Source organism: Notolepis coatsorum (assembly GCF_963971535.1).
Source record: "Notolepis coatsorum genome assembly, chromosome: 9".
NCBI lineage: Eukaryota > Metazoa > Chordata > Actinopteri > Aulopiformes > Paralepididae > Notolepis > Notolepis coatsorum.
In genome coordinates this window covers 68,446,356-68,467,745 of record NC_140173.1, presented here as the reverse complement: position 1 = coordinate 68,467,745, position 21,390 = coordinate 68,446,356, and the positions used below count along the sequence as shown (strand labels likewise).

General features: G+C 45.5%; 1 protein-coding gene across 1 annotated transcript in view; it reads left to right on the top strand.

The window, feature by feature from the left end:
• Nucleotides 1–21,390, top strand: part of ldb3a (LIM domain binding 3a) — a 137,622-nt gene that overhangs the window by 83,678 nt on the left and 32,554 nt on the right. The window contains exons 3-8 of the mRNA XM_084321903.1: nt 2,112–2,184; nt 10,963–10,985; nt 13,596–13,775; nt 17,178–17,344; nt 19,452–19,488; nt 20,190–20,291. Of these exons, the coding sequence (XP_084178029.1) occupies nt 2,112–2,184; nt 10,963–10,985; nt 13,596–13,775; nt 17,178–17,344; nt 19,452–19,488; nt 20,190–20,291 (582 nt within the window). The remainder of the gene's footprint in view (nt 1–2,111; nt 2,185–10,962; nt 10,986–13,595; nt 13,776–17,177; nt 17,345–19,451; nt 19,489–20,189; nt 20,292–21,390) is intronic.

The following is a 21,390-nucleotide window of genomic DNA, read 5'->3' as shown; positions in this document are numbered from 1 at the left end:
TAGTTGTCATACAGAAGTACAGAATACTTTTATACAAAATGCTTCTTACTGTTACGCTCCAGAGACTGTGCTAGACAAGATAAGTATGAAATAAAATAAAGTAGCATGTAAAAAGAAGTAAAAATAGAGGTCACAGTGTTCAGTATAGACATATGTACAATGTTCGATGCAGAATAGAAGTAACTGAGTTACCATACAATATACTATGCAATGTACTAATATACAATACTATATAGTGCAAAGCAGAAATGGGATGAGGTACAGTTTAGGTACAATTTACAGTAAGGTGTACGAGTTGTAGTGCAAATCCTTTACCAATAAATATAAAGTGTGTTTAGGTGATCTAAAGTGTGGAGAGTGGGTGCTGCAGTGTGTTGTTTGTTTAAAGTGAGTGTGCGCGTGTGGATGTGTGTGCTGTGTGCATTTGATGGTTGTTGCATAGTGTTTATTGTTCGTTGAGCAGCCTGATGGCCTGGGGATAGAAGCTTCTTCTGAGTCTTTCTGTGCTCGCCATGAGACTCCGGTATCGCTTGCCTGACCGCAGCAGTTCAAAGAGGCAGTTGTTTGGGTGGCTGGAGTCCTTGATGATTCTCTTGGCCTTACCCCTGCACCGCTTGTTGTAAATGTTCTGGAGGGTGGGAAGCCCCCCTCCTATTGTACGTTCGGCTGAACGTGCCACTCTCTGTAGTCTGATACGGTCTTGTGCGGTGCTATTCTCAAACCAGGAGGTGATATTGCCAGTCAGGATGCTCTCTATTGTACATGAGTAGAAGTTCTTAAGGATCTTCTGACTGACTTGGAACTTCCTTAGGCGCCTGAGGAAGTAGAGGCGTTGTCGTGCCTTCTTCACAACACTGTCAATGTGTGTGGTCCATGTCAAGTCCTCGGAAATGTGGACTCCGAGGTACTTAAAACTGTTCACTCTCTCAACCGGTGCCCCGTCGATGCTGAGGGGGCTGTAGTCCCTGACCCCGACCTCCTAAAGTCCACAATCATCTCCTTTGTTTTGCTGACGTTCAGGGAGAGTCTGTTCTCCTGGCACCATCCCGCCAGGACCTTGACCTCTTCCAGGTAGGCCCTCTCGTCGTTTGCAGAGATCAGGCCCACCACTACTGTGTCGTCAGCAAATTTGATGATTGTGTTGTTGCTCCGCTGAGCCACACAGTCATGTGTGTACAGGGAGTAGAGGAGGGGACTCAGAACACAGCCCTGTGGGGCCCCTATGTTGAGGGTGATGGATGAGGAGGTGCAGTTGCCTGCTCTCACCACCTGGGGTCTGCCTGTCAGGAAGTCCAAGACCCACTGGCAGAGGTCATAGTTCAAGCCCAGGTCCCTGAGCTTGGCTATGAGTTTGGAGGGGACTATGGTATTGAATGCTGAGCTGTAGTCGATGAATAGCATTCTCACATAGTTCCCCTGCCTCTTGTCCAGGTGTGATGCTGCTGTGTGCAGCACATGGGCTATGGCGTCCTCCGTGGACCTGTTGGGGCGGTATGCAAATTGCAGGGGGTCCAGGTTGATGGGGAGGGAGGAACAGATGTAGCCCTTCACTAGCTTTTCAAAGCACTTCATGGCTATGGAGGTGAGAGCTACAGGGCGGTAGTCGTTGAGGCAAGTGGGCGTAGATTTTTTGGGTACAGGGATGATGGTGGACTTCTTCAAACAGGTGGGGATGACAGCCTGTTCTAAGGACAGGTTAAATATGTCAGTGAATACCGGGGCCAGTTGGTCGGCACAGACTTTTAGGACGCGGCCGGGGATGCCGTCCGGTCCTGCTGCCTTCCTGATATTCACTTTCTTAAAGTGAAGTGTAACGCGTGGGAGGTCACGCTGCCTTCATCAAGTCCTGCCTCCGCTGAGCAAGCGCCCAGACCTGACCTGTAGGCGTCGCTGTCCACAACGCCAGATTACCACCCTCGACTTCCCTCCCCCTAACCCAGCCAAACGAGTTAGTATGACGGCTGGCCCAAGTCGGAGGCAATGCTGACTCCAGGAGTCGAGGCCGCAGCCTCTTGCATTGGTGACGAGCGCAATCTCCGCTACACCACCCTACCGCCCGATCCATGTATTCTATGTATTTATTCTTTATTGATTCATTTGCTTTGCTGCAGGTCAAAGCGCCCGACCCCAATGGCTTCAACACCAAGACTTGAGTCCCCCATGTCCATTATCCCTCATCAGAAGGTAAGCATCACAACACTCACAGTACCAGTCTCATAGAGCCATCTTACACAGGGGATATTCATAGACACTGTAGACACAGGGAATATTCATAGACACTGTAGACACAGGGAATATTCATAGACACTGTAGACACAGGGAATATTCATAGACACTGTAGACACAGGGAATATTCATAGACACTGTAGACACGGGGGATATTCATAGACACTGTAAATGAGTCATCTTGTTAACTAACTATTCTGTAATTATACCTTTATTCCTTTTAGCCCGAAACGACCCACTTTGATCACATTCAACAAGGGTAATATTTCATTTCAGTTTGCATTTACCAATGACAATGTTGATCGGTAGAGTCCTTTCTCAGCACAATCCATGCTGTTCCTCATGCCAACTCTGGCTAGTTAGCCACAAACCAATGCAAAGTCAATGGGGTCAGGCTCCTGTCTGTACAAGCTGACTGAGGACAACTGTTACCTAATCCACAGTGCACACAAGGTAGATTTCAGTTGTCTTCAGTCAGCCTGACGGGAGCTTGACCCCATTGAAATGACTATACGGATCAACAACATCATTGGTAGGAAATAGGGTTAAGGTTCCAAACATCACAACTATCCCTTTAATAAAAATACAAATCAAAGTATTGTTGCCTTTTATGGTTGTTAATTGTTAATGGGGCATCACACACATGAGTCCATTGGTTTATTGCAGATTTTAAGCCTCACAGTTAACCGTTAATAACCAATTAATAAAGGTCGACTACCAGGTAAAACTGATAACCAAAAGTTGTATCTCCCTTTTTCAATACACACAGCTACCAAAAAGAGAAATTGTCAAACGATACTAATATACGTACATATACACATATACACATACACATACATATACACATACATAAGCTAACAAACTTTTTACGGTAACGTTAAGTGTACTATCCATGCTCCACAGCTTCCAGCAACAACTCACAATATTTCTGTTTCATTGGCACAAACAGGTGGACGTATTTGGCGGTAAAATAAAAGAAAAAATGTAGCACCCTCAAAAATTACTTGAGTTCAGTTGAAACGGCGAGTACTTGAGTACTCGAGTAATCAATTACTCACGCCCCCCATATGTACGCACTAGGGCTGTCCCCGACTAAGGTTTTGGATAGTCGACTATGATTGGACGAAATTTGCAGATAGTCGACTATTAGTCTAGTCTAGTGTGTTCATTGGATGGGTGAAATCCTCTTTCTGTGCCTCTGTGCCAGTTTTCTTAGGCAGTTAGCCTCTGGTATGTGTGCCATTAGCGTTAGCCACGCTTCTAGGCTTCTTTTCTTTTGGAAAGAATTATAAAAAAATAAAATAAAAAAAGTTTTAAATAATTATTATTATTATAATTTTTTTGCAGTCGACTACGGCTCCTTTCGACCGATTAGTCGACTATTCGACTAATAGGGGTCAGCCTTAGTACGCACATTATGTCTAATCGTATGCCATCCCAATAAAGCCAGCGCCTGAGACTCTTCCCAGGGTCATGACGGAGAGCAACACAGAGTCCAGTAGTTAGGTAGTCAGGGTCGTGATGGAGAGCAGCACAGAGTCCAGTAGTTAGGTAGTCAGGGACGTGATGGAGAGCAGCACAGAGTCCAGTAGTTAGGTAGTCAGGGACGTGATGGAGAGCAGCACAGAGTCCAGTAGTTAGGTAGTCAGGGTCATGAGGGAGAGCAGCACAGAGTCCAGTAGTTAGGTAGTCAGGGTCGTGAGGGAGAGCAGCACAGAGTCCAGTAGTTAGGTAGTCAGGGTCATGAGGGAGAGCAGCACAGAGTCCAGTAGTTAGGTAGTCAGGGTCGTGAGGGAGAGCAGCACAGAGTCCAGTAGTTAGGTAGTCAGGGTCGTGAGGGAGAGCAACACAGAGTCCAGTAGTTAGGTAGTCAGGGTCGTGAGGGAGAGCAGCACAGAGTCCAGTAGTTAGGTAGTCAGGGTCGTGATGGAGAGCAGCACAGAGTCCAGTAGTTAGGTAGTCAGGGTCGTGAGGGAGAGCAGCACAGAGTCCAGTAGTTAGGTAGTCAGGGTCGTGAGGGAGAGCAGCACAGAGTCCAGTAGTTAGGTAGTCAGGGTCATGAGGGAGAGCAGCACATAGTCCAGTAGTTAGGTAGTCAGGGTCATGAGGGAGAGCAGCACAGAGTCCAGTAGTTAGGTAGTCAGGGGATAATAAGCCTCAGTAGCCCAAACAACCCCTCCAGCTCTGGGGGGAGCGGGTGGAGCCTGATGCTCTCATGACTTCACACTCCCAGTGGGGAGTCTGGCCTCACGATTCAGTCACGCAGGATCAACTCAATCTAGCATTGCCCTCTGGTGGCCATGCAGCCCATCAGCCCATCAGTCAGACTCATGACAAACACTGGGGGGTTTTCCTATTGATGCCTTTGATGTGTTTTCTGTTTTGTTTTCCATCTTACAGGCCATTATCACTGGCCTGGTCCTGTAGGGTCATGGAACAGAGAGAGACTATTTAACCAGTCGGCCACAGTAGAAAGACAATCCAATATGTCATTCCAGTATTGATCTGAATGCATTGACCAGTGATGATGTCACTGTCCAGCTCCGCTAACTGACCTACAACTAAACATATTTTGTCATGATTTAGACAAATAATTTGGTCTCTCCAAACTGCCATATCTATAATATCCCCAATATCCCTGAGCTCACAGCTCGTACCTGCTGCCATTTTTTTTTTTAAGTCTGTTTTGCTTCCTACTAGATAGCGTTCAGCCTGACAAAAAAATTTGGGGACACGTATTGGCCTGAGTGACAGCACAACCCATTGACCATATCGACACGACAGCCAGTGTACTCTTATGTCATGCTCAGGTTGGGATTCCTTTGTGTAAGAGCACAATGGTCAATGGTCATGTGAATATGGTCAATTGAAATAAACCCTTCAGCCCACCTGCACATGAGAGGTTAAAGTGCTGTAAGTGGTATTTTATTTGTTAAAATAAGGCCTACATCAAATTAAATATAGCTCTACACTCTGACAGCCATCACTGATATAGAGTGTTTGGTCAGTAACATGGGTCTCCCAGTCCCTCCACTCTGCAGTAAACACAAAATACATTTCCTGGCATCCTGTTCCCACTTTATCCAATCAGGAGAGAGAACTCTCACTGCAAAAACTGTCTTGAAATAAGTAGACATATCTAGGGTTCTCTCTTTCTACCAGAAAATGTAGAGTGGAGGGACTGGGAGACCCATGTTACTGACCAGACACTCTATATCAGTGATGGCTGTCGGAGTGTAGATCTATTATTTTAACATGTAGACCACTTATTTTAACAAACAAATAAATACCACTTACAGTACAGCACCTTTAATACATATTTGTATGTTATGTTCCTGTTAGTTTGACCTCATATTCTCTGACCACTTCCTGCTTCTCTTCTCCACCTCCCTCCCTCCCTCTGAAATAAAGGATCAATCAGTGCACATCAATGGGGGCCTCTCGGCCCGCAGTGCCTCCTCCCGGTCTCTAGAGGCAGACTCAGGTTCGCCTGCTGGCAAGAGAGACACTCACAGCCCCAGCCCAAAGAAGCAGTATAACTCTCCCGCGGGTCTGTACTCTGAGGAGACGCTGAGGGAAATGGCCATGATGCGAGCGGGGGGCTCGGTGGGGTATGTAGCCAGGGTGACGACGCAGGAATATCAGATCAGAAGTCCCCTTAAAGGAGCAATAGGCGGCAATGCCTCCAAAGCCACGCCCCCGCTAGGTAGCTAGCAGGCAGCTATGGGTCAGCAGCAGGCCTTTGTGTACTCGTGCGACTGTTATGCCACTAGAGGGTTTGATAGACGGCTCGCTCGTTCCAATCGTTTGACTTGGTCGTTCGCTTGATTGGATGTCGTTGCTTTAGCTCCTGCCCCTTACCGGAAAAACAGTGTTGTCTGTGTCAAACATCTTATTTAATTTGAGTACTATCGATTATTGTCGAGATATAATAAGAAATCTAAAATGTTGACAAAAATCTGCAGCCGCCTATTGATCCTTTAATACGCTATCCATCCTTAAAGGGGGACTTTACCAAAAAACAATGCTAATTTATTTTGCACATAATCTCATACATGTCGAAGATCTCAAATAGGTTTTGCACACATTTTAGTTTGACAGTTACTGGGAGTAGATTTGTTTGAATATGGCCACCAGTGATGTCACTTTGACTTCCTGTGTTGTGTTAATTACAGCTCCAGGAAATTATTAAATTGCGGTCCCTATATGATAATATATTGCAATTTTTTCCATCTACATAATTTCATTGAGCTATAATTAACACAAGTTAATTACAAGGTTTATTTAATAGAGGCCTTGCACGGAATGTTCTCTGTCTTACAACATGGCTTCCTGTAACATAGCAACCATTGCTTTGTACATGGCAACGGAAGAGACAACGGTTGCTATGAGCAAAACAGTTATATATGAGAAGTATATTAACAAATGTCTTTTCTGCGTAAGGAAACCATACCTCTATGGCTGCATTCATCGTTGTTTCCATGGACACAGTGAATAAACAAGGCTGCACAGACACTGAAATTGTATTATTTAACTTTTCTCAACAAATGTTTTGTTCTTATTTATAAAATAGTAGAAATATGAGGGGAACAATAATATACTATAATTTATGTATATGTTATGGGGGAATAATATGAGTAAAGGAAGCACCGGTTAGTTTACTTCCTGTTGTTTTGACAGTGGAACGTTGTCCAACTTTCTGCGTAGGAATGTGAGAAAGAGAACTACACTTTTCATGCAAAGCCTCTATTGGAGGACTAAAGATCATTAGTAGCTTCAACAGCAGTAGCAGACAGAGGGTGGTTAGACCGATATTCGGTGAGATCTTTACCTACAATGGCTTTAAGGGGATGTCGATGCCTTACGAAAGCTTTTACTTACCTGAATTCCACTGTCGAGCCCTCTTTTCTTGATCCTCCAAAAGCATCCGTTTGTCCGAGGGAAGCAATGGTTGTAATTGGAGGATCAAGAAGGGAGGGCGGGCCATGAGATAGGTCAATTGAAAAAGATTGAAGTTGCCTCTTAGGCATTTCGGCACAGATTTGTGGTCAGACAACGTTGCCCAAATCATAACCCTTATAACTGCAGGGAAGATGGAAATCTGACGTCAGATCAATGGCTAAGCCTGGGTCAACTTCAAACAGCTCCTCCAAACCTATGTTATGCTCTGCTAACCAGCACCTCTGACAGAAGGACGTGAAGTGTCTCAGAACATTCAGCTTGGCTTGTGAGTAGTAACTAGTTTTAATCTGACGCTATATTAGTTGCCAGTACTACAGTACAACCAGACCTCATATGGAGGTGGAGGAGTTCCTTATGAAAAACAAACAAATAAACAAAACATCTTGGGCTGAACTTGAGATATTGTGAGTATCCTCCTGCCTCTTTCTCTTTGTCGCTCCTCTCTGGGGGGTGGAGCTTGGCAGCTGGTGGGGGTGGAGCTTGGCAGCTGGTGAGGGTGGGCAGTGTCAGCCTCGTTGGCATCAACACAATGGCTCTGGCTCTGTCTATCCCTATCCCAGGTAATTCCAGCTATGAGCCCAGAAGAGATCAGGTGTCCTGATCCTAGACCAGTAAGGTTAGGACGGCACATCCCAGAAGAGATCAGGTGTCCTGATCCCAGACCAGTCAGGCTCCACATCCGAGGTGGAGCCAACAATCACAGAAGCATAGTCCAGAGATGAGATTATGTTTTCTGTATTTCACATCACTTGCCTCCTGGCTCATAATATACCAAATATCTGTAGTACTTTCCTTGGGAAAAGTTCACCAAGCACATTGTTAGAACATTTTGCCAAACCTGTTCTGTTTGCGGACAAATGTGGATTGAAGGGCTTCAAGATAGGGCTTCAAGATAGGGCTTTAAGTTGCCCCTGGCAGCGGCGCGAGGCATGCGGACCACGCAGGGCCCAGGTATGGCAGCGAGAGCACCAGCTGGGCCAGTTGTGGATGAAAATAGTTGGCCCAGACGTCCTATTACAGCGTCGTACTTATGACGGGATGTTGGCCAAGCCCCACTCTTACCGGTGCCTCGGTTAGTGAAGTCATCCAGAATGATACTCTTAACAAATATCCATTTGTGATTTGTAAAAGATCAATGAACAAACACTGCATGGTTTTATACTCAATAGGCACATGCTGAGGACTGCTATCTCCCAGCACGCATTGCACACAGACGCATTTTCTAATGTTACTTCCTGTTTACTGTTGGAGTTGTTGACCAACATCAACACAAGTCAACAACGCCAACAGTCAACAGGAAGTAACAGTTAAATGATAGATTCTAGCTAAAAAGATTTACTTATAATTGCACTTATTGAGGTGTTTTCAGTCTATCTGGGCCAGATGATGGGGTTGTTTGGTTATTATACAGCTTAATTAAAATTCACTTGAGGCTGACATCTGGTGCCAGTGCTGAGGCTTATCTGGGTCAGCGTAGGGTCAGGGGTGGTCGCATCGAGGCGTGGTCCTGTTCTGGCAACCCCACCTCAGTCATTCTCTGCTGGATGTGGGCCGAGTGGAAGTGGCCGTCACCGGGCCATCACCAAACTTGCTATGTGGGCCTTCAGATTTACTTTAGTATCTTTTTCCCTCAACGCGATTATGTGGATCAAGGTTGTTAGTTTAGCTTGTTGGCATGAGTTAAGATGAGATCAGATATGCCTTTATTGATCCCCTTGGGGAAATCCGGGCGTCATAGCAGCATGGGGGAGGGGAGGTACATGTATGTGCAGGGTAATTAATAGTAGAAAGACATAAATATAGACAACGATCAGAATATAAAATGAAGAATAAACCGTGTAAAAAAGAGTTGGCATTCTTCTGCCCAACCAGAGCGTTTGGGAGCTGCGAGGCTCAGCTGCTATGGGGTTTCCCACGGAGTGTGATAAGGTTACGGTGCCACCGTGGAGGCCAGCGCCGGGCGGCACCTGTTCTCTGCTCCCTTTAAAAGGCCATGGAATGTTCTGGTTCACACCCACACCCTCCCTCCCCCACTCCCCCCCCCCACCCTCTCCCTCCCCCACCCCCTCCATCCTGGCTACACATTCCTGCTCCTAGCTCTAAACATCTCAGTATATCTGCCTTCCTGATAGGTCTGTCTGTCTGTCTGTCTGTCTGTCTGTCTGTCTGTCTGTCTGTCTGTCTGTCTGTCTGTCTGTCTGTCTGTCTGTCTGTCTGTCTGTCTGTCTGTCTGTCTGTCTGTCTGTCTGTCTGTCTGTCTGTCTGTCTGTCTGTCTGTCTGTCTGTCTGTCTGTCTGTCTGTCTGTCTGTCTGTCTGTCTGTCTGTCTGTCTGTCTGTCTGTCTGTCTGTCTGTCTGTCTGTCTGTCTGTCTGTCTGTCTGTCTGTCTGTCTGTCTGTCTGTCTGTCTGTCTGTCTGTCTGTCTGTCTGTCTGTCTGTCTGTCTGTCTGTCTGTCTGTCTGTCTGTCTGTCTGTCTGTCTGTCTGTCTGTCTGTCTGTCTGTCTGTCTGTCTGTCTGTCTGTCTGTCTGTCTGTCTGTCTGTCTGTCTGTCTGTCTGTCTGTCTGTCTGTCTGTCTGTCTGTCTGTCTGTCTGTCTGTCTGTCTGTCTGTCTGTCTGTCTGTCTGTCTGTCTGTCTGTCTGTCTGTCTGTCTGTCTGTCTGTCTGTCTGTCTGTCTGTCTGTCTGTCTGTCTGTCTGTCTGTCTGTCTGTCTGTCTGTCTGTCTGTCTGTCTGTCTGTCTGTCTGTCTGTCTGTCTGTCTGTCTGTCTGTCTGTCTGTCTGTCTGTCTGTCTGTCTGTCTGTCTGTCTGTCTGTCTGTCTGTCTGTCTGTCTGTCTGTCTGTCTGTCTGTCTGTCTGTCTGTCTGTCTGTCTGTCTGTCTGTCTGTCTGTCTGTCTGTCTGTCTGTCTGTCTGTCTGTCTGTCTGTCTGTCTGTCTGTCTGTCTGTCTGTCTGTCTGTCTGTCTGTCTGTCTGTCTGTCTGTCTGTCTGTCTGTCTGTCTGTCTGTCTGTCTGTCTGTCTGTCTGTCTGTCTGTCTGTCTGTCTGTCTGTCTGTCTGTCTGTCTGTCTGTCTGTCTGTCTGTCTGTCTGTCTGTCTGTCTGTCTGTCTGTCTGTCTGTCTGTCTGTCTGTCTGTCTGTCTGTCTGTCTGTCTGTCTGTCTGTCTGTCTGTCTGTCTGTCTGTCTGTCTGTCTGTCTGTCTGTCTGTCTGTCTGTCTGTCTGTCTGTCTGTCTGTCTAATATTATCTTTAGCTCTCTCTCACTCATCTGTTCACAGTCTCTTGATCTGGTTTTTAAGTCCTTGTATGGTGCAGCTCTGTGTAGGTCTGTAGTATCTCATGGCAAGTCAGGTGTTTTACTGGAAAGATTATGTTCACTAGGTAAACTTCTAGGGGGGCTGAGTTCAATGAAAAGAACAAAAGTCTTTGCAACACTTCTGCCAGTAAGGTGCCAGTAAGGTGACAGTAAGGTGCCAGTAAGGTGACAGTAAGGTGCCAGTGATGTGACAGTAAGGTGCCAGTCCTTAACCTCTCCTTTCTTCGCTTCTTTCTTTTCCATCCAGTGTTATTTTACAACCTTTGCTTTCGCTCTTCAGCTCTTATCCTCATCTGAAGAGATTCCAAACACCACGACAAGGAGTTCACAAAGTGTGATGTTTGTTAACTTTAACTTTATTCTCTCTCTCTCTCTCTCTCTCTCTCTCTCTCTTCTCTCTCTCTCTCTCTCTCTCTCTCTCTCTCTCTCTCTCTCTCTCTCCTCTGCTCCCATGGACTCAGGTTGTAACCAACACTCCTGCCAAGTTAGTATGCTCTCCTCGTCGGATGTGTAGTTGTGTAAAATGCATGAGTGGAGATGTTTTGTGATGGTTTGTTCTCCGCTGGGTGACGACGCCGTGACGGGTGGCTGCTGTGGTGCCAGCCAGGTATTTGATCCAGCCACGCTCCGACTCACATCATGGGTCATGGATCCACATACTGATGAGTCATTGGTATGTTCCATTGGCTGAGTTGGTGTATGGCTGGACCAAAATTCTTCACACACAAGCAGCACACTAACTCTTCTTCGAGTTTGATTAAATTAGTCTGTTAGTGAGTCGGTGTGTATTGTGAATCGTTTTCTTTGTGTGTACTTGTGATTGAAAAGCCATGTTTATGGGACTAATCAGCCTGTTGTTGTTATGTGTTTGCCTTTGTTTAATCTAGAATGTTAATTAGAAACCGAAGATTCCATTTAAAGGGGAACTACGTCCAATTTCTGAATTTGTATGTGTTATTCCTCTGGTCTAAGACGGTATAAAGATATTAGTGAAAATGAGCAACTCTTAACTTGTGATGTCATCAAATATAAAATCTGAAGCTGCTCCATAGACAATTCATTGGGAAAGATTGTATAGATGACACTGAGAGACACCCAGGGGAATGTTCTGAGTATATGGGAACTGACACCACTACTATATAGACTGAAGCTCATTTGGATATAAAAAAAGAAAACATTCTGTGGGTCCACTAAATCAGTCTCCATTCACTGTCAATGGAGCAGCTCCAGACTTTATACCTGAAGTGATGACATCACAAATTTGATTCTTACTTCTCTGGTTTTCTGGCTTTGAGAGAAGAGTAGCTCATATTCACAAATATTGACTGAACTGTCTTATATGGAAATAACACATTATAAATTCTTAATGTGAGTGGTCCCCTTTAATCCCCACTGAGGTGATGATTCCTAAGCTGCTGTAGGTGAAACCACGCAGAGGCGCAGGGTGCAGAATTGTCGAAAGGGGGGCGTTGAGATGCTCAAAGCGGGCGCTAGTTTATTTTATTTGGTTATCATTGTTTTAATATCAGGACAACTTGACTTGAACCAGAGAGGAGCTACGTGCAGTGAGCACAGTCAAAATCCCACTTCAGAAACGGGGGAAGGTGTCACTTTTTAGCAAAGAAAAGGTTTACTTTTTGTAATGTTTAATTTATACACACATGGTAGCAAAAAGTTAAATGAGTACAAATCTGAATCCAGAAAAAACAAAACAATAATGGTGATTTCATTGGGTCCCATTGTTAGAAGCCTTCATTTGACACACAACACTGACAGACTTAATTGACCCAATAAACTGAGCCAAATATAAGCATTAATAACTGAGAATCATAGATACCCATGATAGGTTAGGGAACCTGGACACCAGATAGGGGGGTGTTGATCCAAAAGATGTTGAGAAGCACTGTTTGAAACAATTAAACATTTTCCTTCTATCCAACATTGCAAAGCATCTAGCGTCCTCTTTGGTTGTTAGCTAGCATTAGCGCTAACATGTGCTGCCATAAGAGGTGCTATGTTAGCTTCCAAAGATAACAGCTAATGTTAGTGTTAATCAAAGATGGTGTTCGATTAGTTAGCATTAGCAATTATTTTTGGTAGCTAATGTTATCACTAATGTGTTGAATGCTTTGCATTGTGGGATACATGGGGAGGACTGAGTGGCATCATTAATGGAGGGCAGCCGTACTTAATACAGTTCTGCATCGTGTAATTCCCCAACAAAATCCAATTATACAAAACATATTCATACAGTGTATTTAAAAATGTAATTCTGTAGTTCAGCTGGAGGTGAAATGTATCCAGGAGCAACTGAAAGCTTAATTTGGAGTCCGTTGCATAACCTCGTCTCCGCTTGACTGACACAGATACTGCTCCATGTATCTGAGTTTGAGTTATAGGGGGCAGATCTCAGAGCTGCCGTCGCCGCATGGTGGAGAAAGCATGCGTGCTGTGTGTGTAACGTTAGACTCTACATGGTCTGGTTCCTCCTCGCTGGTATCCCACCCAGCATCACCCGACTGACCCGCCTCAAGCCCCGCCCCCTTTAGGTCAACTCCCCACCTCACTCTATCACGTTGTCCTCTTCCTCCCCCAATTCCCCTCTTTTCCCCAATACCCCCCTTTTTCACTGTCACTCCTCCTCTTCCTCACTCTCACATCACATCCCCTCTTCATCCACTCTCCCCCACCATGGCCTTTTCTCTCTATTCCCCTCATCATCTTCTTCTTCTTCTCCTCTCTTCTTCTTCTCCTCTCTTCTTCTTCTCCTTCTCCTTCTCCTTCTCCTTCTCCTTCTCCTTCTCCTTCTCCTTCTCCTTCTTCTTCTTCTTCTTCTTCTTCTTCTTCTTCTTCTTCTTCTTCTTCTTCTTCTTCTTCTTCTTCTTCTTCTTCTTCTTCTCCTCTCTCTTCTTCTTCTCCTCTCTCTTCTTCTTCTCGTCCTCTTCTCTTCTTCTCTCTTCTCCTCCTCTTCTTCTTCTTCTTCTTCTCCTCTCTCTTCTTCCTCTTCTTCTTCTCCTCTCTCTTCTCCTTCATCTTCTCACCCTCACCATCCACCCACCACCAACCACCTCACCCCCCCCCTCCCCCCCACCAGCACGGAGTACCTCCCCGGCCTGCTGAAGGACTCTGCCACCCACAAGCCCATTGAGGTGAAGGGTCCGGGGGGCAAGGCCACCATCATCCACGCCCAGTACAACACCCCCATTAGCATGTACTCCCAGGATGCCATCATGGACGCCATCGCTGGGCAGTCCCAGTCCAAGGGACATGAAGGGTAAGAGCACCACCACCACCAGTCCTCTCCCTTTACCAGCACTCCTGTTAAACCACCTTTCTCTTCTCAGACCATATCCTGCTATTGCTCTTGCATGATATTAGTACCCAGTCAAACGCTGTCAGGTGGCTGTTGTATGCTGAACTAGTTTGGCACTCCAGTAATAGCCTATCTACCACTGTGCTGGACATCTATAGTAATAGCCTATCTACCACTGTGCTGGACATCTATAGTAATAGCCTATCTACCACTGTGCTGGACATCTATAGTAATAGCCTATCTACCACTGTGCTGGACATCTATAGTAATAGCCTATCTACCACTGTGCTGGACAGCTATCAGGGACACATCTTGTGTTCTCTTATATGTGTAGTGTTGAACTGTTTTATGTGTGTCGACGTCTTCATGCAGGTGGTTGTTGGAGCGGGTGTGAGAGTACGGTGTGGGTTGTATTCATGCGGGTTGTAGTTGGAGCGGGTGTGAGAGTACGGTGTGGGTTGTATTCATGCAGGTGGTTGTTGGAGCGGGTGTGAGTACGGTGTGGGTTGTGTGTGTCGTCTCTGGAACTGAGACGTTGCAGTTTGAGTGACTTGAATCTCGTGGCCTCATGTTGATGGATGCGGTGTGACATGTGTAGAGTTTGTGTGCCTTTTTTCTTCCACGAGGCGACCTTGCTCTTCAGTGACGATGAGTAAAAGGATGTTTAATAGCTACTTGTTTCTGCTGACTGTATATGTCTCAGAGCGGTGCCTCAACCACCCAATCACTGCCATGCTTCCTGTCTAATCATGGTCTGTGTAATGCCAGGCTTTAGCTGCAAGCGGTACAACTGTACTCCAAGCTGCATCAACCTCACACACGCACAGCCACTCACCAGAATGTCTACCTTGGAAACTTCAATGGATTTTTATCCGTAAAAGCACACATTTAAATATGAATGATTGGAGTATGAATATTTCACCCAAATTAATTGACAACGTGTGGGGATTGAGGAGGCACCCTTGTCTTGATCCTTAAAATAATTACAAATTGTAATTGTCCCTGTTTCACTGCTTTTGTGACCAACCCCCCCCCCCCCCCCATCTGCCATCCCCTGCCATGCCATGCCGCTTGCTCCGCCCTCCCTGCCACTCCATCCACTATGACCATATACCCTGCCCCGCCAATGCTCGCCACAGAGATGAGGCACTTGCTGGTGGTTCCCCACTAGCGTAAGTACCTTACTGCATGTCCTTTACCCTCCACGGCCTGCAAGCTGCCTTCATTTCTTTGTTCTACCAGTGACCCTTCCCCGCTCACACTCCTCTCTGCCTGCCTTCCAACCCCTTTGTCTCAACTCCACATTTTACCTGTGAGCACAGAGCACGTCTTCCCCTACTTCTCAGTCTGAATGGAAACCTTGGTGTTTTGCATCCCCCCTTTCATCATTTCCACTCCCTGTATCGTACATCTTTAGGGTTGCCAGTACCCAGTATGCAGTGATGTATCCATATTTTTTAAGCTTGCAGTGTATTAATGGCTTTCTCTTGACAATCATGGGACGGTTATTCCCTTTTCGATTTCGCTCAGAGGCGACCCAGATACTAACAAAACAAATGTTCCGAGTTGCGTCGTGTCATATGCATGGTAAAGGGGTTGTTGCTTTCCCCTCTCAGAACAATATAACATGGTATTGCTCAAAACAGGTCGTTTATTGTTTATAGTCGCTTGGTGATTCCTTTCCCCCTCCCTGATAATCCCCGGTCTATTCGAAATGTGGTCATCCAACCACACGGATGAGCTGTGTTATGTTCACTCATCCCCTCCACTTGCTGTCCACCATACGGTCATTTACTGATCCCAGACCAGCGTCAACATGGAACAGGTTTTTACTGTGATACTATCATACATCAATATTATGTTTGTTTTTGTTTTTGTTTTTTACCTGGAAGGACATTGTTTCTATAAGTTATATATTGTAGGACCAGGAAGAGCCATATGAATACAGGTTTACCTATTTATTGTTTGAAATGCCCGCCTACCCTGACCTCAAAGGGTCACATTATGCTCACATTACCTCTGTTTATTTTATAAAATTGTTTGCATTTTACTGTGAAGTTGTCCTGGTATAGTCGTGTAAAATATATATATAACATTTCCATCCTGTCCTAAAAGAGATGGACAGAAAGACTGCAAAGGGGGAAAAGGGTCTGTAGTCACTTTTTCCCAATGTGACGATTAGCTTAGTGAACGACAGCTGAATGTTCTGAGCTCCTCCTTCTGTCAGAGGTCTATGTGTTCTAACTCTATGTAACATAGCAGTCAGAGGTCTATGTGTTCTACTCTATGTAATATAGCATTCTAATCCAAAGGTTCCACTGTCCTGTGTTTAGATGTGCTACCGTGATCAAGTGTATTTTGTGGATGTGTTTGATCCTGATTTTACCAGGCGGGTCAATAAGAGACAAATATTTAGCCGACAGCATACCATGCCATGCCAGCCTGCGGTGCTTCATGTGCCGCTCTGCTCAGCTTCTGGAGCCAGATCTTTCTGGTGAAACGCTGGCCACTCAGCATGTGCCACGTTAGACCCGTTAGCTTCAGACAAGATTCCTTCGGCAGCTCAATATGACATTTTTATTAAAATTCTGTTTCTGTGAGCTCTTTCAAAGCATCAGTTTTCATACTACAGTTATACTACTAAGATTCACACCAGACTAGAAGCACAATCTGGTGCATTGATGGGCCTACGTTCACACCTTTTGACAAAGAAAGTCCCTCATAGGTTATTAACAGGCCTGGATAGATTAATAAAATGTCTGGATAGGTTATTAAAAGGCCTGGATAGATTCATAAAATGCCTGGATATATTAATAAAAGGCCTGGATAGGTTATTAAAATGCCTGTATAGGTTATTAAAATGCCTGGATATATTAATAAAAGGCCTGGATAGATTAATAAAAGGCCTGGATATGTTATTAAAATGCCTGGATATATTAATAAAAGGCCTGTATAGGTTATTAAAAGGCCTGGATAGATTAATAAAAAAGGCCTGGATAGATTAATAAAAGGCTTGGATATGGTATTAAAAGGCCTGGATAGGTTAGTAAAAGGCCTGGCTAGGTTATTACAGGGCTGGATGGGTTATTAAACGGGCTGGATAGGTTATTAAACAGGCTGGATAGGTTATTAAAAGGCCTGAATAAGTTATTAAAAGTTCTTTATACGTTAATAAAAGGCCTGGATAGGTTATTAACAGGCCTGGATAGGTTATTAACAGGCCTGGATAGGTTATTAAAGGCCTGGACATGTTATTAAAAGGCCTGGCTATGTTATTAAAAGGTTATTAAAGCCCATAGCTGTAGTTCCTCCGTGCTGACTGTGGTCTGGGGGACCTGGGTTGCCCTCTCTCTGTGGTTGCAGCAGCCTCCCAGTTAAAGACCGTGTTGTAGACAGTGCCTCTCCAGTGTATCAGGCGGTGAACCCGTGTGCACGCCAGGACATGGATGTATCTGAGTGGACCATGCGCGCCGCCCACCTGCAGTCCAAGACCTTCCGGGTCCTGGCCCACGTCACCGGGACGGAGTACTGTGAGTATCTTTTCTTTCAGGGTCATTTCATTCACTGTATATCAAGCCACGCCCTCTTTTCTCCTTTGTGATTGGAGGATTGAGGAAAGATGGCATGGCTTGAGATAGGTCAGTTGTCTTTGAGCCAATCCAAGGTGAAGGATTTCCTCCGAACTGTGAAAAGAACTTCAAAATAACGGCAAAATCTTTCATCAAAACAAGAATGACCCACATGTCCAATGAATTACGGTCATAATCTATAGTGAATGGAAAGTGGATTGAGCCCAGGGACAGTCTGGATGAAACCCACGCCAGAGAGACTGGATCGACCGCGCGACACCGGACGTCCTGTCCGCACGCTCAGTGACCTTCACCCTGGTGTCGTGCTTCATCCAGAATGTCCCCGGAGTTTCTGTCCAAAAGACGCCCCTGTGTGGTTTGGAAGCAGGAGCAGAATTATTCTTAAAAATTATGCAGAGGAAGAAAGACTCTATTGACTCTATTGACTTTACTAAGAGACCGAAATGAACAAGTAAGCGAAAACATGTGAAAGGAATTAACATGTTTGATGCTCTTCTATTTTGGCTCCTATTTCATTGAATCTTCTATTGGCCTCTTGCAGTTTAATTTCCTGTCCCTAAATGTCTGTTGATATTTACACATGATAATCCTCCACAAACATTTCAAACAAATGTTTCCTGTTTGTTTTGTCAACATCTCACCGCTTCTGCAATGGTGGCCACAACATTTAACTTAGAATGTAACGAGTGCAGGACTAGAAAGCTTAGAATGTAACGAGCGCAGGACTAGAAAGCTTAGAATGTAACGAGCGCAGGACTAGAAAGCTTAGAATGTAACGAGCGCAGGACTAGAAAGCTTAGAATGTAACAAGCGCAGGACTAGAAAGCTTAGAATGTAACGAGCGCAGGACTAGAAATCTTAGAATGTAACGAGCGCAGGACTAGAAAGCTTAGAATGTAACGAGCGCAGGACTAGACATCTTAGAATGTAACACGCGCAGGACTAGAAAGCTTAGAATGTAACGAGCGCAGGACTAGACATCTTAGAATGTAACACATGCAGGACTAGAAAGCCTAGAATGTAACAAGCGCAGGACTAGAAAGCTTAGAATGTAACGAGCACAGGACTAGAAATCTTAGAATGTAACGAGTGCAGGACTAGAAATCTTAGAATGTAACGAGTGCAGGACTAGAAAGCTTAGAATGTAACGAGCGCAGGACTAGAAATCTTAGAATGTAACGAGCGCAGGACTAGAAAGCTTAGAATGTAACGAGCGCAGGACTAGAAATCTTAGAATGTAACGAGCGCAGGACTAGAAATCTTAGAATGTAACAAGCGCAGGACTAGACATCTTAGAATGTAACACGCGCAGGACTAGAAAGCTTAGAATGTAACAAGCGCAGGACTAGAAAGCTTAGAATGTAACGAGCACAGGACTAGAAATCTTAGAATGTAACGAGTGCAGGACTAGAAATCTTAGAATGTAACGAGTGCAGGACTAGAAAGCTTAGAATGTAACGAGCGCAGGACTAGAAATCTTAGAATGTAACGAGTGCAGGACTAGAAAGCTTAGAATGTAACGAGCGCATGCCTAGAAATCTTAGAATGTAACAAGCGCATGACTAGAAATCTTAGAATGTAACAAGCGCAGGACTAGACATCTTAGAATGTAACACGCGCAGGACTAGAAAGCTTAGAATGTAACAAGCGCAGGACTAGAAATCTTAGAATGTAACGAGTGCAGGACTAGAAAGCTTAGAATGTAACGAGCGCAGGACTAGAAATCTTAGAATGTAACGAGTGCAGGACTAGAAATCTTAGAATGTAACGAGCACAGGACTCGAAAGCTTAGAATGTAACGAGCGCAGGACTAGAAAGCTTAGAATGTAACGAGCGCAGAACTAGAAATCTTAGAATGTATCGAGTGCAGGACTAGAAAGCTTAGAATGTAACGAGCGCAGGACTAGAAAGCTTAGAATGTAACGAGCACAGGACTAGAAAGCTTAGAATGTAACGAGCGCAGGACTAGAAAGCTGTGACATGGAAGCATATTAGGAACCAAACTAATCTATCCTCTCCTGTGTGTTCTTCTCTCACTCTCCTGTAGGTCAAGACCCAGACGTGGAGGCTCTGAGGAGGTCAAGGTAGGCAGCTGGCAGCAGAGACAGACCAACGGCCCTTAGTGTAATGGCTGTACCTTTGGCCAGTACTAGACCCAGCTATACCCTGGTTTCCTGAACAGCATCTCTCGCTACCAAAGATCCTCTTCTCCATTGGTATATGAACCAAAGATCATTTTAGCACTAAGATCCTTTAGGAAAACCAGGGCCCCCCCACACCCCCTCCTCTCTCTCTCTCTCTCTCTCCCTCTCTCTCTCTGTGCTGAACTTGAAGGTTACAGACTTATCAAACAGACCAGTTAGGTGGACAGAGATATGGGTCCACCTGAGGCAGAAGCCCATCTGAGCTTCATTGACGATAGTCTCTCTATGTCACCTCGGACATAGAAACAGAACATAGAAACTCACACACACACATACCCACACACGCTCTCAGGTGTGACGTTGTGGCTTGAAGCGGTAGAGTGATATGGTGGAGAATGGCGGTGAGACGCGGTAGAACGCAACAGTGAGACACGGTAGAACGCAGCAGATCCCTCCCCGAATCACCTCACTCAGGCAGGGGAGCGGAAGTCACCATCCCTAAACCGTTGCTCATCCCCTTCTCTCTGTGTCCCCCCCCCCTTTCTCCTCCTCCCTCCACCCCCTCACCCCACCCATCCTACACACCCCCCCCCCCCCCCTATCTCTTTCTCTCTCTCTCTCTCTCTCTCTTCACGTCACAGGGAACTGTTTGAATCAGAAGTGAAGGGCCCACGTTTTGCCAAGTTGAAAGATTGGCACAACGGCTTGTCCGCGCAAATGCTTCCGAGTTGCATCGTCCCAGAGCACTATTAGATTACGTGGCAGGGGTGACGGGCCGCGGGAACGAAGGGTGGAGCAGGTGTAGTAGGTGCGAGATGTCTTAAGAGGCAGTGGAGAGTTCTGAAGCTTAGAAGACAGTGGAAAGTGAACTTAGGGGGGAACAAGGGTAATTCTTTCTGTATTGTAACACAGTTGAACGTAGTCTCTGAATAATTCACAGCTGAACTCACTGTACTCTCACGTGAACATTCATCGGTTGAATTTGACATTGAGATAAGTATGAATAAAATGATTACCACTTGGAACGGATGGAAACGGAAATTGCCTTTATTTTTGGTCTCTCTTGTTTTTTCCGTTTGCTTGTTCGGCAGTCGTCAGGAGGAGGGCGGCCTGGGAATGTCTTCACACTAGAAGATCCAGCATAGAGAGATTTGTTAACGGAGACATGTATAGTAAAGCCGCTCAGAGCCTTGAGGTACAGTAATGAATTCATGACAAACCGTCAAAAGGATCTGAATAATCACGACTCGTTCTGAGGAAGCCCCCCTGCTGCTCTCAAGGGCCCAATTTAGAATTAACTAAATTATAATTACAGACTTGACATAATTGATTATTCACTCATTAAATCACTATGGGAGTACATGGGTGTAGTAAAAGTGAGTTGTTGTTCATCGACAGAGCCTATAATGTTGCTATTTACTCCTCAAAGTGTCGTCTAGGCTCTCCTTTGGTCCACACAGTGCCTCAAAACCATTTTGTTTAGATTTACAATGACACAAGACAGAATAATTCGACGAGGTACATATCAAATATGTTTTGTATAAACTAATGGCAGGCTCTCCAAATGCAAATGAACCACACACACACACGCACACGCACACACACACACACACATGCACGCACGCACGCACGCAGGGCCCCCGGCTTCGTAGACAGGACATAGCAGCGCTGTAGCACAGAGTCTCAGAGTGCAGAGTATTTGCTCGCGGCTGGAGGCACCATCTTCAAGCCAAACGGACGAGAGACCCTAAAAGACCTTCGGTGACGGACGCCTCGCGCGGTCCTCCTGTCAGAGGGGATGTTTAGGCGTTAGAGGGACAGGAGCAGGGCACGCAGGACACT